At 43.0% G+C, this 11,794-nt stretch overlaps 3 protein-coding genes across 3 annotated transcripts; 2 read left to right on the top strand and 1 right to left on the bottom strand.

The window, feature by feature from the left end:
• Positions 1-1,255: 1,255 nt before the first annotated feature.
• ppil6 (peptidylprolyl isomerase (cyclophilin)-like 6) lies at positions 1,256-3,497 on the bottom strand (the record flags this gene model as incomplete). The annotated part of the gene is made up of 8 exons (XM_084560899.1): positions 1,256-1,654; positions 1,748-1,883; positions 2,009-2,068; positions 2,250-2,397; positions 2,582-2,644; positions 2,831-3,019; positions 3,242-3,337; positions 3,420-3,497. 8 exons carry the CDS (start codon positions 3,495-3,497, stop codon positions 1,543-1,545), a joined length of 882 nt encoding a protein of 293 aa, XP_084417025.1. The 3' UTR covers positions 1,256-1,542.
• Positions 3,498-3,965: 468 nt separating this feature from the next.
• gen1 (GEN1 Holliday junction 5' flap endonuclease) lies at positions 3,966-10,572 on the top strand. Its single transcript, XM_084560810.1, has 13 exons — positions 3,966-4,131; positions 4,229-4,427; positions 4,538-4,714; positions 4,973-5,083; positions 5,171-5,244; positions 5,331-5,416; positions 5,613-5,763; positions 6,140-6,176; positions 6,265-6,345; positions 6,441-6,571; positions 6,673-6,734; positions 7,695-7,844; positions 8,348-10,572. The coding sequence occupies exons 1-13, from the start codon at positions 3,971-3,973 to the stop codon at positions 9,709-9,711; spliced, it is 2,784 nt and encodes a 927-aa protein (XP_084416936.1). The 5' UTR covers positions 3,966-3,970; the 3' UTR covers positions 9,712-10,572.
• A 123-nt stretch (positions 10,573-10,695) lies between these two features.
• On the top strand, positions 10,696-11,775 carry msgn1 (mesogenin 1). The gene has a single exon (XM_084560749.1). The coding sequence runs from the start codon at positions 10,930-10,932 to the stop codon at positions 11,362-11,364; it is 435 nt and encodes a 144-aa protein (XP_084416875.1). The 5' UTR covers positions 10,696-10,929; the 3' UTR covers positions 11,365-11,775.
• Positions 11,776-11,794: the final 19 nt, after the last annotated feature.

Genomic DNA, 11,794 nt, shown 5'->3' with positions numbered 1-11,794 from the left:
TGGACCACTGGGTCCTATGGGTTGAGGGGAGGGTCCTCTGTGGATCATCCCACAGATACTTGATCAGTTTTGGATCTAGTTCAGTTGTTCCTAAAGCGTTTTTGTGTGTGTGTGTGTGTCTGTGTCAGGCTGCATCCTGCTGCTATCATCAATGTGTGTCATTGCTATGGGGTAGGGGTGTCTGGTCCGGTCGTCTAGGTGGGTGCTACATGTCTAAGTAACATCCACATGAATGAATGCCAGGTCCAAAGGTTTCCCAGCAGTGGTCATAATGTTATGTTATGTAGTGTAATCTTCATTGATTCAAGTGTTTTCATTTTTTTGGAGGCTGTGCCACGAGGGGGCAGTAGGGGGCAGTGTCCAACCCACTTCATTCACTGTGTCCTCTCACCTGCATGAAGCATGTCATAGTTTTCTCTGTCACCATCATTCATTCATTCATTCATTCATCTTCTATACTAGTCCTGTTAAGGGTTGCGGGGGTCTGCTGGAGCCTATCCCAGCTGTCATCGGGCGAGAGGCGGGGGTACACCCTGGACAGGTCTCCAGTCCATCGCAGGGCTAACACAGAGAGACAGACAACCATTCACACTCACACTCACACCTACGGCCAATTTAGAATCACCAATTAACCTAATGAGCATCTTTGGACGGTGGGAGGAAGCCGGAGTTCCCGGAGAGAACCCACACAGACACAGGGAGAACATGCAAACTATCATCATCATCATCTTCATCATAATCTAAAGGTGACATCATCATCTCAGACTGCAGCTCTTCTACAATGCATTTTCTACTGAAGTGAACTTTCATTGCAAAACTTCTGCCCCTCACCTGTGTAGCATTAACGATGTAGTTGTGTGCACGCCGGTGTAATTATTATTATTGTATGCTATATTGACCTACTGTGCTGCCTCTAAGTATTTGCACCCATCAGAATTTTATCTGTATGTCTCCATTAAAAACATCCACATGTTTTCACACAAGTCCTGCAAGTAGACAAAGAGAACCAAGTAAAGCAACAGAATGAGTACACTGTACATTTATTTATTAAAAATAATGGTAATAAAAATTTTTTTTAGTTGTTTACTAGATATTAGAGGGATGTAGCTATGCCAATCAGTGACTATGATGTCTCAGCTGTCCCAATAAGTAAGCTCATAAGGAATAGTGACTATATCACTTCGTAAGGAATCGTATTTACTTATGAAACCGTGTTATAAATACAAATTTACTTTATTAACATTACAGGGGATATACACTGTGTGATTCCAGACATCAATTAAAGACTAACATCCTCCCTACCGCCTTAAATAGTGTCTGTGTTTACCTTGCAGCTCCTTGACAGATTTAGTTGTAAATAAAATCAAAAACATAAACGCTAAAAACTCTTCAGACATGCAAACATCAGCTTTACTTCCTTAAAATCATGTTACAAATAAAAGTTTTGTAGCTAAGACAATAAACATGTGAGTACTTGTATCTTGTGTTTATTTTACTGCATCTATAACATTAAAAAAAAAAATAGTCATTAATGCTTAGGAGCTATAGTTTAAACACTCCACAGGCTGTAACTTTACATTCATATTTGGGTCTTTCATTGCAAGTCGGGGCCTCTTCCAGTCTCCTCAGGACGTCGACACCCTCAACCACTTGACTAGAAAAGTAGAAGAAAAAAAAAACACGAGACGTCATTCAAACTGTTAACAGAGCGGAGATTATATTTGGAAATTTAGTTAGTGATAATAACCCAAAAGCAACATATGTCTTGTCCATCCAGGGTGTTGGCTGTAGTGTGATGTAGAACTGGGATCCGTTGGTGTGAGGTCCCTTATTGGCCATTCCTAGAGTGCCACGCTTAGAGTGGGAAACAGCAAAACTCTCATCTGGAAGGAAGACAGACAAATATTCAGGTGAATATAGAGTGAGTAAATACACCTAATGCGCACCTTTGCACCATATGTTCTCATTGTGTCACTGTAAATGTCCATGAGATTCTGCATATCTGTACCTTCAAAAGTCGGTCCATAGATTGACTCGCCTCCATTACCTTTACTCTCTGGAGAAATATCTGCACACAAAACAGAGATTGTTTGTGATGATTTATTCATATATCGCATGTGTTTAGCTGTATTACATGTAGAGATAAATGTGTTTTCATTTCCTGCTCCTTGTACTAAAGTCAGATGCCACACTATATATTCCTGTTGTAAATGCATTGAATATTTTATGAGGTTTGGCCCATACAGCACCTCCGCCTTGCACCCAGCCGTTGGGCACAATCCGATGAAACAGAGAGCCCTTGTAGCAGAGCGGGAGGCCGTTCTGCGACTGTCCCCGCTCTCCCGTGCACAGAGCCTCGAAGTTCTTTGACGTCTTTGGACAAACATCTGAGAACAGCTGAGGAGAGACAATGAAAGACAATGTGCCCTGTTCCCACTGTGTTTTCCTGTGATCATCTATTTTCTTACATCTTCAATTCATGCGATATCTAATGTCCGGTCGTCTCTGATTATAAACGACGGTTTGACAAGTAAAGTACATGAATTTGAAGCCTGTGCTTTATTTGTGCTGGTTGCCTCACCTCGAACAGTAACGTCCCTACTGCTTCTCCTGCTATCTCAATGTCCATGAAGACAAACTGATGCTGTAATGAAAGGACAAAGGTTTATTTCAAGATGGAACAAGTTTAATAAATATTATTCAAATCTACCTATACATTAACCTAAAAAGGTCACAAGTTGCGTGACAGTAGTAAGCCCATTTATGGTATGCTTCCTGATGCTTTACCTACAGTATATTTGATTTATATGTGACTGTGGTGTTGACTTGCCCCTGTTTTCTGGAGGTGCTTCTTATAGTAGTCCTCAGTGAGAGCCATATAAAAAGCTTGGGGCCGAGCGAAAGTGAAATTCCACTGGTTCTCGGCCCAGCTGGCGAGATCTTTTTCATCGCCAAGGAGAATGCCGTTCAGAAAGCACATGAGGCCGCTGGAGTACTGCCACACTTCACCACGCAGCTCCTGGAATCACATGTTTGGAAGAATGCATGTGTTGGTGAAGTATTTTGTTGTCAAGGTTTGGAGGATCACAAAAAGTATTTAAACTCACTTCTATTAATTCTTTAAGGTGGGGCAGATTACACCTATAATTGTCTTTCTGGTAAGATACACCCTCTCACCGCTCCATCTCCTGAATGAACCACAGTTGTGTTTATGTTTAGTTTCCATAACAAGATGGCGTACCTTTTTCTTGTTGCACAGGTATGTGTGCCAGTCAAATTCGAGCAGTGGATTTATTTCTGGATCCAGAAAAGCCTCAGGAAACTTCTGTTTTAGTCCCTGCAGTGCACAATGAGCAAACCCAATTGGAGGTGTTATAATAAATCAGGCATTTTGATAGTGACAAAAATAAAATGTTTACCTCTGCGATACTTTTGGCCACATGGAACTGACAGTCTTTAATAAAGCCGACAATTTCTAGTTGTATTTTGGAGTCCATGGCTGAAAAAAGGTGGGAGGAAACACAGGAGAGAAATCAACTTGCAAACAGTAACCTCGTAACCATAGCAACAAGCATTTGAAGTCGCGCAAAAATGACGTCTGGTTAAAAACACGTCAGGGTTCGATCAACTTCGAGAAAACGTTTCCTTTCTTTCCACCTTGTTTTTTTGCGGTCATGTTAATTAAACACAAAGGTACAATTTCCTCTAATAAAACCCTACATTGACTACTTTTATTAAATACAAACGTTGAGTCTACTTTATTTATTTACGTTAGGACGGTTTACACGGTGACAAGGCAGCGTAGTAAAGGACCCGTCAACGAATTGGAACGCGCCCTAATGGCGCCACAGTTTGAAAACCCCGGATTCGTTGTCCTGTTTCGTGTTGTTTACGGTTGTTTTAAGCTTGAGCGCTTCCTGTACATTTCTTTGTGTTTTTTTAATCGGTTAGATTCAAAATTTATGTCAGTATGGGTGTTCACGACTTGTGGTCTATCATCGAGCCGGTCCGCGAGTCGGTACCGTTGTATAGCTTGAGCGGAAAGACGCTGGCAGTTGACCTGAGTTTATGGGTGTGCGAGGCCCAACACGTCCAAGCGATGATGGGGAGAGTTACTAAGCCCCACCTGAGGTAACCCCCACATATAGTTTGTCATTAATTCCTTGTAATGTTTTGCTAATATGTTTCTGCACATTAGCGGGTTACCGGTTCTCTGTTTGTGTTGCAGGAATTTATTTTTCCGCGTGTCGTCCCTGACACTAATGGGGGTAAAGCTTGTGTTTGTCATGGAAGGAGAAGCTCCCAAACTTAAAGCAGAAACCATGAGCAAGAGGACAGAAGCGAGGTATGGAGGTTTCAAGAAGGCATCTGCTCCCAAGTCTGCAACCAACACCAGCAGGGGGCGCTTTAATGCTGTACTACGGGAGGTTGGTTGGCTTCTGCTCTCTCTTGCTCATCACTTGCTCTAATAATAATAATAATAACAAGTTTAAATGTTTGTCCCAGCATGCTTTCTGTCTAATTGTAATGTCTATAGTGTGCAGAGATGTTGGACTACCTGGGTGTGCCGTGGGTGACAGCCGCTGGTGAGGCCGAGGCCATGTGTGCCTACCTGGACTCACAGGGCCTGGTGGACGGCTGCATCACTAATGATGGGGACGCTTTCTTGTACGGGGCCCAAACCGTCTACAGGAACTTCAACATGAACAGTAAAGTACGTTCCTGGAAGTTCATCTCAAAATTAAATAATTATAATTATAACCTGTGCTGTGTGGTCATCAGCTGTATAACCTGGTGGTATTAACTGCTTTTCTCTTGACCCTCCTTTGGTCTAGGCTGTGACAAGAAGGATGACAGATGACTCCGTTTTGAGAATAAAACTATACTCTTAAAGCTACTTGAACCCCTAACACATTAAACAAGGACTATACAACTTAGCCTGAGCAGTTTTGTGTCCGTCTTCATTCTCCAGGACCCTCAGGTGGACTGTTACAAGACGTCCCGAGTGCAAACAGAGTTGCATCTGTCCAGAGAGAATCTCGTCGGTCTGGCCATTCTCCTCGGCTGTGATTATATTCCTAAGGTAGGGAGGAGACAATTAACCTAAACATTTTCCCGCATAGAAATCTCTGATCATGAGAGTCAACTTCACATTTCATTCTTTCATAAGGGGATTCCAGGTGTCGGCAGAGAGCAGGCCCTGAGGCTTATTCAGACACTGAAAGGACAAACACTCCTTCAGAGGTAGAAAACACACACACACACACACTGCATTTTTTTCCTTTTGTGAAGGCTGTATTTAGTTTTGTGATTATGCTCTTTTGCTACAGGTTCATGAAGTGGAAAGAGGAGAATCCAGATATACCTGACAGAGTTGTAAAGAAGGTTCCTCACTGCAACATGTGTCGACATCCTGGTGAGTGGTGCCCTGCTTCGAAGCTCAGACTTCTGCCACAAGTGAACAGAAAAGTTTGGATGATATGTCTTACACATGGTTAATTTCAAACCATTAAATCGGAGAGATATGTCATTGTAGTCTCTAGTGACTTTACTCATCCATTTCCTTTTCTATCAAATATCCATTCTTCTTTTATGTCTTCTTTTGTTGTCAGGCTCGGCAAAGACACACGAGCGCGTCGGCTGTGTGCTCTGTGACAGTCAACGATACTGTCAGCCTCAGGACTTCGATTACCAGTGTCCTTGTGACTGGCACCGCTACGAGCAGACCCGCCAGGCCTCGTCTTTTGAGGCGAACATCAGGAAGTATGCTCCCCTTTGCGAACTAACGCAAGCGTGACTTCACCACATAAATGCTTAGTGTAATAAACAAGAAACAACACAAAAGATAACATAAAATCACACAGTTAAGTAAGTCTATTACTTATCATCCTAAATCAGTTTCATCAATAAGTTTTGAAATGATTAGTTGATTAACTGACCAGTTGATTGGAAGAAAATTAATGAGCAACGTTTAGCAAAAAGACTAAATATTAAGGCAAATGTCTTTCTCCATGTTCTATGATAGGAGACTTGATGTCTTTAAGACCGTTCAAAATGGCGATCAGGGCTCTAATAATTACAGATGTTTTGCAAAGTAAGTCATAAACTGAGAGTTAAAAATGTAAAATTTATTTTTCAGGAAAACACTAGCCAGCCAACAGTTCCCTTTTGCAGAGGTACAGTAAATTTTATCTTCTTGTTAATTGTTTTTAATAGCCGGTGTAATATCTGTTTTGGTTTCAATGCTTCATCTGCATCTTGTAGATCATTAGTGAGTTTTTAGTTTCCAAGGATAAGCCTGTGTCACATTTCAAGAGGAGACAGCCAAACATGCTGATGATGCAGGTAATGAGTTAAAAAACAAAACAAAAAAAAACCACACAATTTCCAGGTATCTGTTCAGCGAGCTGCATGTGAACGTTTGTGTTTCGTTAATCTAGAAATTTGCCCATGACAAGATGGAGTGGCCGACACACTACACCAGCGAAAAGGTTTTAGTTTTGATGACTTACACCGAACTGATGAACAGAAAATATGGAAGAGACATGTCCTCCCAAATCAGGCCCATCCGGTAGTTTTACCTCATTCAACGAGCAGAACAATAGATGTTGTTGTTGGAAAGCTGTTTTTCTGTGCATGCTTAACAAACAATATTGTTATTTCCTCTGAAAGAATATTCAAACCAAGGGTGAGGAATTCTGTCGCCTGCTTCGAGGTCATCTGGAGCACACCAGGTCAGTTTAAATCTTCAGGTTAATTTTAATCTCACATTATAAAATGAGGGGGAAACCATCCTGAGTTGAGTGACATGACTGCTGTGTTAAGTGGAGGTTGGGGTGCAGGGTGCAGGGTGCTCGTCACCGGGTTGTCTGTTAGTGCCTGTCTGTGAGGTGGGCTTAAGGTGACAGATCAGTCACAACAGCCACTAGGTGCTAAACTGGCTTCCTCCCTGAGCTGGGAAGTCTCTCCTATCAAAGTTCACTAACAAGCCTGTCTGACATGACTGGCCTGAGAAAATCCCAATCAACTAACTCGGACTGTGCTTCTTTATATCAAAAGAAATATGTTTTATACAACCAAATTATTGAATCATGGACATAATTGTGTGGAAATTACTCAAGTAACAATGCAAGTGTCTCTTGCAGTTTAATTAGTGGCTGTAAACTCATTTGATCATCCTGTGTTGAGTCCAAAAAGGCAAATACTGATAAACTGAGTGGAAATTGAAATTTTATTTGCAATCTCAAAATTGCCTCGCGACACTACTACAAATAAACACATTTATACTGTATATCCCAAAATCAAGAAAGCAGTTGAGCTGTTATGATTGAGTTTATGATTATGCATGCAGTACATAAAGTAGAACTGCAATGATAAGTCAATTAATCGGTTTGTTAGTCAACAGAAAATCAATGGCAAACTATTTAGATAAATATTTGTGAAAGTAAACACCGAAAATGTAAATGTGAATATTGCCATTGTAGATATTCTTGGGTAATATTACACTGAATTAACCTTAGTTAATCTAAGTCACTTTATTTTACATGTGTAGGCAAATGATTAATAAAAAAAATTGCTAGTTGCAGTTCTGATGTGAAGTTAGAGGACTGAACTGTGTTTTTTTTCTCGATGTTGGATAAACGAGAGACTTACTGAGACCCACTTGGACCTGACCTTGACGTTTATTCCTGCAGAACATTACGTGTTTCCCGAAGATCGGCCTGCAGACGATCGACATGAGGTGAAGACCGTGGAGGAAGAGTCTCTCTTTCGTGTCGCCTACCCCGAGATGGTAGAGGGGTACCTGAGAGACAAAGCTCTGGCTCAAGAGAACAAGACCAAGAGTAAGACAGTCGATCACAGCGTTCACTTTAAATGCATAAACTACATAAAAATACAATATTAAGGTAGAATATATTTGCGTGTGAATATCTAGTAAATGTGGTTACATATTTCACAATAAAATCTCCCTGGCCTCCATTCAAACCACCATGCTGACAAGGGCGTCCTGATCAAAGGCACCTGGAGCTTTGACTTGTTTTTCAAGGCTGTCTATTACAGCTGCTCTGACACCTGAAAATGTAGAGTTTGGCAGCTCGACCGGTTCACACCAAAGGCTTTGAAGCAGTCGGGAGGTGTTTGTCTCACAGGTTTTGCTGTCACTTTATGCAGGCTGAGCTTTGCTCCCCGTGGTTATCACTGCTGTAGAGATTTACTTCCTTATATGCAGGGAAACTGTGATCGAAAAGGCTTTTTCAGTCAGATACACCAACCTCAGTATGTTCACATTAGCCACAAACTCATTCAGATTAAGTCTTCTGACATTTGGTCTCAATTTCCTTTACAGAAAAGAAAACGAAAAGTAAAAAGGAGAAGCCGTCTGACCCCTCCGATGGCATTTCAGACCTCTTGGCTCAGATGACCCTTCAGAGTTCCTCCTCAGCAAATACTACGACTCGACCAGAGCCGCTGCTTTCTACTAATTCAAACACAGATAAACCGGAAATTGTGATTCTGGACACACCAGTGAACCAGAAGGAGCAACAAAAGGACGCAGTAGGGCGCAGCGGTCTGCATGATTGTCCCAAAACTCCTCTGCCTCATGCTGCTGAATCAGAAGCTGCTGCCTCACCTTCTGTCTCTGCTGTTATTGATGCTCTACACCTGAGCGACATCAACTGGGATGCTCCGTCCTTCACGTCCTCTCCACAGGCAGCTACAAGTCACAGCACAGAAGCCGTGCCAGCCACAGACAGTGATGTCAAGGAATCGGAAGGTGAAAACACGAAGCAGAGAACTTTATGTGACGTCAAGCAAGCAGACTCTAGATCTGCTCAAGAGCCATGTTACACCGACTGCTCTCTAAGAGACAGGCTGCTCATGAAGAATATAGCCAAAACCGTGAATCAGACGGAGGTATACAGCGGTGTGGTCTCAAAACAACTGAACTACGAGTTAGCCTCTCTTGAAAATAATCGAAATTCAAAACCCAGTGGGCAGATTTCCAGAAAGGAAAGTAGTGAAGTGAAGATATCACCTGTTAATCACAAAGAGTCACCCACAGACAAAAGCCAATGTGTAACAAATACGTTAGAAAAAGAAACTCAAAGCTCACATGAGAAGATAATGCCAGCAGTACAAGCTCAAAACAAGACAAAAGAAAAAGCAAATGTCACGAGAAAGCCTCCTCAGAAATATAAATTTGTCAGGACGGCCCCATCGTTGGCTCTCCCACCACAGAGATGCCACTCTGACCCGGGTCAAAGCGACAAGAAGGACGCGAGCACGCCGCAGACCACCAAGAAGAGTGTGTGCATGAGCGCGTGCTCATCCAGCGAGGACAGCGACGCAGAGAACCGTCAGTCTGGACCTCAAAGGCCGACAAAAACAAAGCCCGTGAGCAAAATCAAAGGCGCCTTTATTTCAGACTTCCCCCTTAAGCCGGTTTCTGTCCCTAAAACGGCCAAGCCGAACGCAGAAACTGCTCATAGTCTGCGTTTGATTGGGCAAAAATCTCAAAGCTGCAGGATGAACGTTGCAAACGGCACACCTGTATCAGCTAAAGACAAATGTCGGGACGGGGCAGAAGCTAACGTGTTCCTTCAGAGTCCAGCATCACCTGTCAGTGTGTCAGATAGCGACGATTCGGTGAGTTGTAGCGACAGTCCGCTGCCACTGGCTGAGAGGCTAAGGCTGAAGTTTCTGAAGTGAGCGACACAGTTACAGGATGAAGGACAAGAACATGTAAGCTTATGTCCTCTTAACTGTGAACACCTGACTTTATATAAACAAAAGTACAGTGGACTTTTGTGATCGCAAATAGAACTGTTTCTGTTTGAGAGCTGCTGGTTTTTGGTTTAAGGAGCAGCTGTGGATTTGCGCCGGTCCACCGGTGGCGCCGCCGCCGCATGTGTTTATTTTCTCCCGCCGCCGCTGCCTGACAAGCTAAATGTCAAAGCCGAGGGGAGAAGGAAGGCGCTGCAGCTGACGGGGACAGGGGACGCTAAGCCATTGGTTTTTACAACCCCACCGGTGTTGGTCCCCTTGATCATGAGTGAGGCCTCACACCTTTACAGACATGAAAGGTCTGGCAGGGGCTTGGTGACAGCTGCATCCTCTGCCCAAATAACAACTCGGGTCTAGTAGTGGCTCTTTAATCTGCTTCTCTTTGGAATAAAAGATGATTATACATTAAATAATATGAGCGTTTATCATGCTGGTTGTTTTTCTGGAGCAGTGTTGAGTAGCTGTCTTCATGAAGCTGGTCAGGCTGCACCAGGGGAAAAATAGCTTTAGTGTAGGTGACATTTGTACACATTTAATTTGTTTTTTAAAAGTTTCTGGAGAATAATATTAAATGATATCCGGACAAGAGAGTGGGTCTGTTCATTCAGAGTTGTTGTCGCTCTTACAAACTGTATCCTCTTAAACCAAATTGCCTCTGTAAGGTTATATTTTCCATAATTTAACAATAATTGTGGTCTACTGCCTCTACTTTAACGTCCAGTCGCAGGACACACGCAGGACTGACTTGCCAGAGAGGTGTGAAGCTCTCAGGTGAAGCAGCATCCTCCCATCCCTTCATTAGACGGATCACATCAAACTGACAATTGTCGCCGTGCAGACTTTAAAGAGTAATTTCCAACAAAAGGAATCTAATTATTTTTCTTTCTATCACATTATCCGTCTATTTAGCCTTATTCACACCCCAGTGATAACTAACGGCGTCCTTCGGGAAGGTCACATTTTGGCACTTGCAGGTTTTCTTTGAACTTTTTTTTTTTTTTTTCGCCTGAGCTGTGAACCCATAAACCTCCGGAGATCTGCTTCCATATAAAAACTCTTTGGCAAAATCCCGTCTTTCACACAATCTGCTCGTCACCCCTCGGTGAATGTCATCCCCACTGGAAGAGCATCTGGATTTCTAACATGAACCTGGATGTTGTTACGGCTCATCTGCTGTCTGAATGGAAGTGCCACGGGAGCGCTTTCGGAGACGGGCAGGAGTCGCTGCAGTCCAGCTCTCCGGAGTCCCCGGTGGACTCCATGTGCTCGTCGCCGGAGATGTGCTACTCCGGCGGCGAGCACCGAGAGATCGGGGACTTCTCTTTTGATTTCACGGGGCGCAAAGGGACTCCAGGTGCGCAGAGGCAGAGCAAGGCGAAGATGTCCACCAAGAGGCGCATGAAAGCCAGCGAGAGGGAGAAGATGCGGATGAGGAGTCTCGCAGAGGCTCTGCACCAGCTCCGTGACTACCTGCCGCCCGACTACAGCAAGAGAGGCCAACCTCTGACCAAGATACAAACGCTCAAATACACCATCGAGTACATTAACACGCTCTCAGACATCTTGAGCCGCGCGTAACGGACGCGCAAAAATGGACAACTTTTACGCATCGGGTTCACCCTCATCCAGACATTTGCTGATCAACTCTATTAACCTAATCACCCGGTTGCTTTTAATATTTTTCCAGATCCGTGTTGTAAATATTGTTTAGCGGGCACTTGGCAATTATTTTTTTGTATATGAGGCTGCCTTTTGTTGGAATTATGAATTCAGTGTTTGGACTTTATCTAGTTTGTAGTTGGTAACTTAAAACTTCACTAATGAGTCTAGAGAAACCTTATTCTACATGCGGGTACTGTTTTTAAATGTGTTTCCCCGAATGTGTTTCTTGTATAGTGCAGAATTTAAGAAGCTGTGTGATATTTTTGTTGCGTCTGAAAGCTATTAAATAATTTGTCGTGCTTTTGTCTTATCTAGATGTTCTTTTACACATTTCCCCTCAGTTATT

This window comes from Chelon labrosus, assembly GCF_963514085.1.
Source record: "Chelon labrosus genome assembly, chromosome: 14".
Classification (NCBI taxonomy): Eukaryota; Metazoa; Chordata; class Actinopteri; order Mugiliformes; family Mugilidae; genus Chelon; species Chelon labrosus.
The sequence above is the reverse complement of the archived record's forward strand: the minus strand, read 5'-3'. Positions and strand labels throughout refer to the sequence as shown.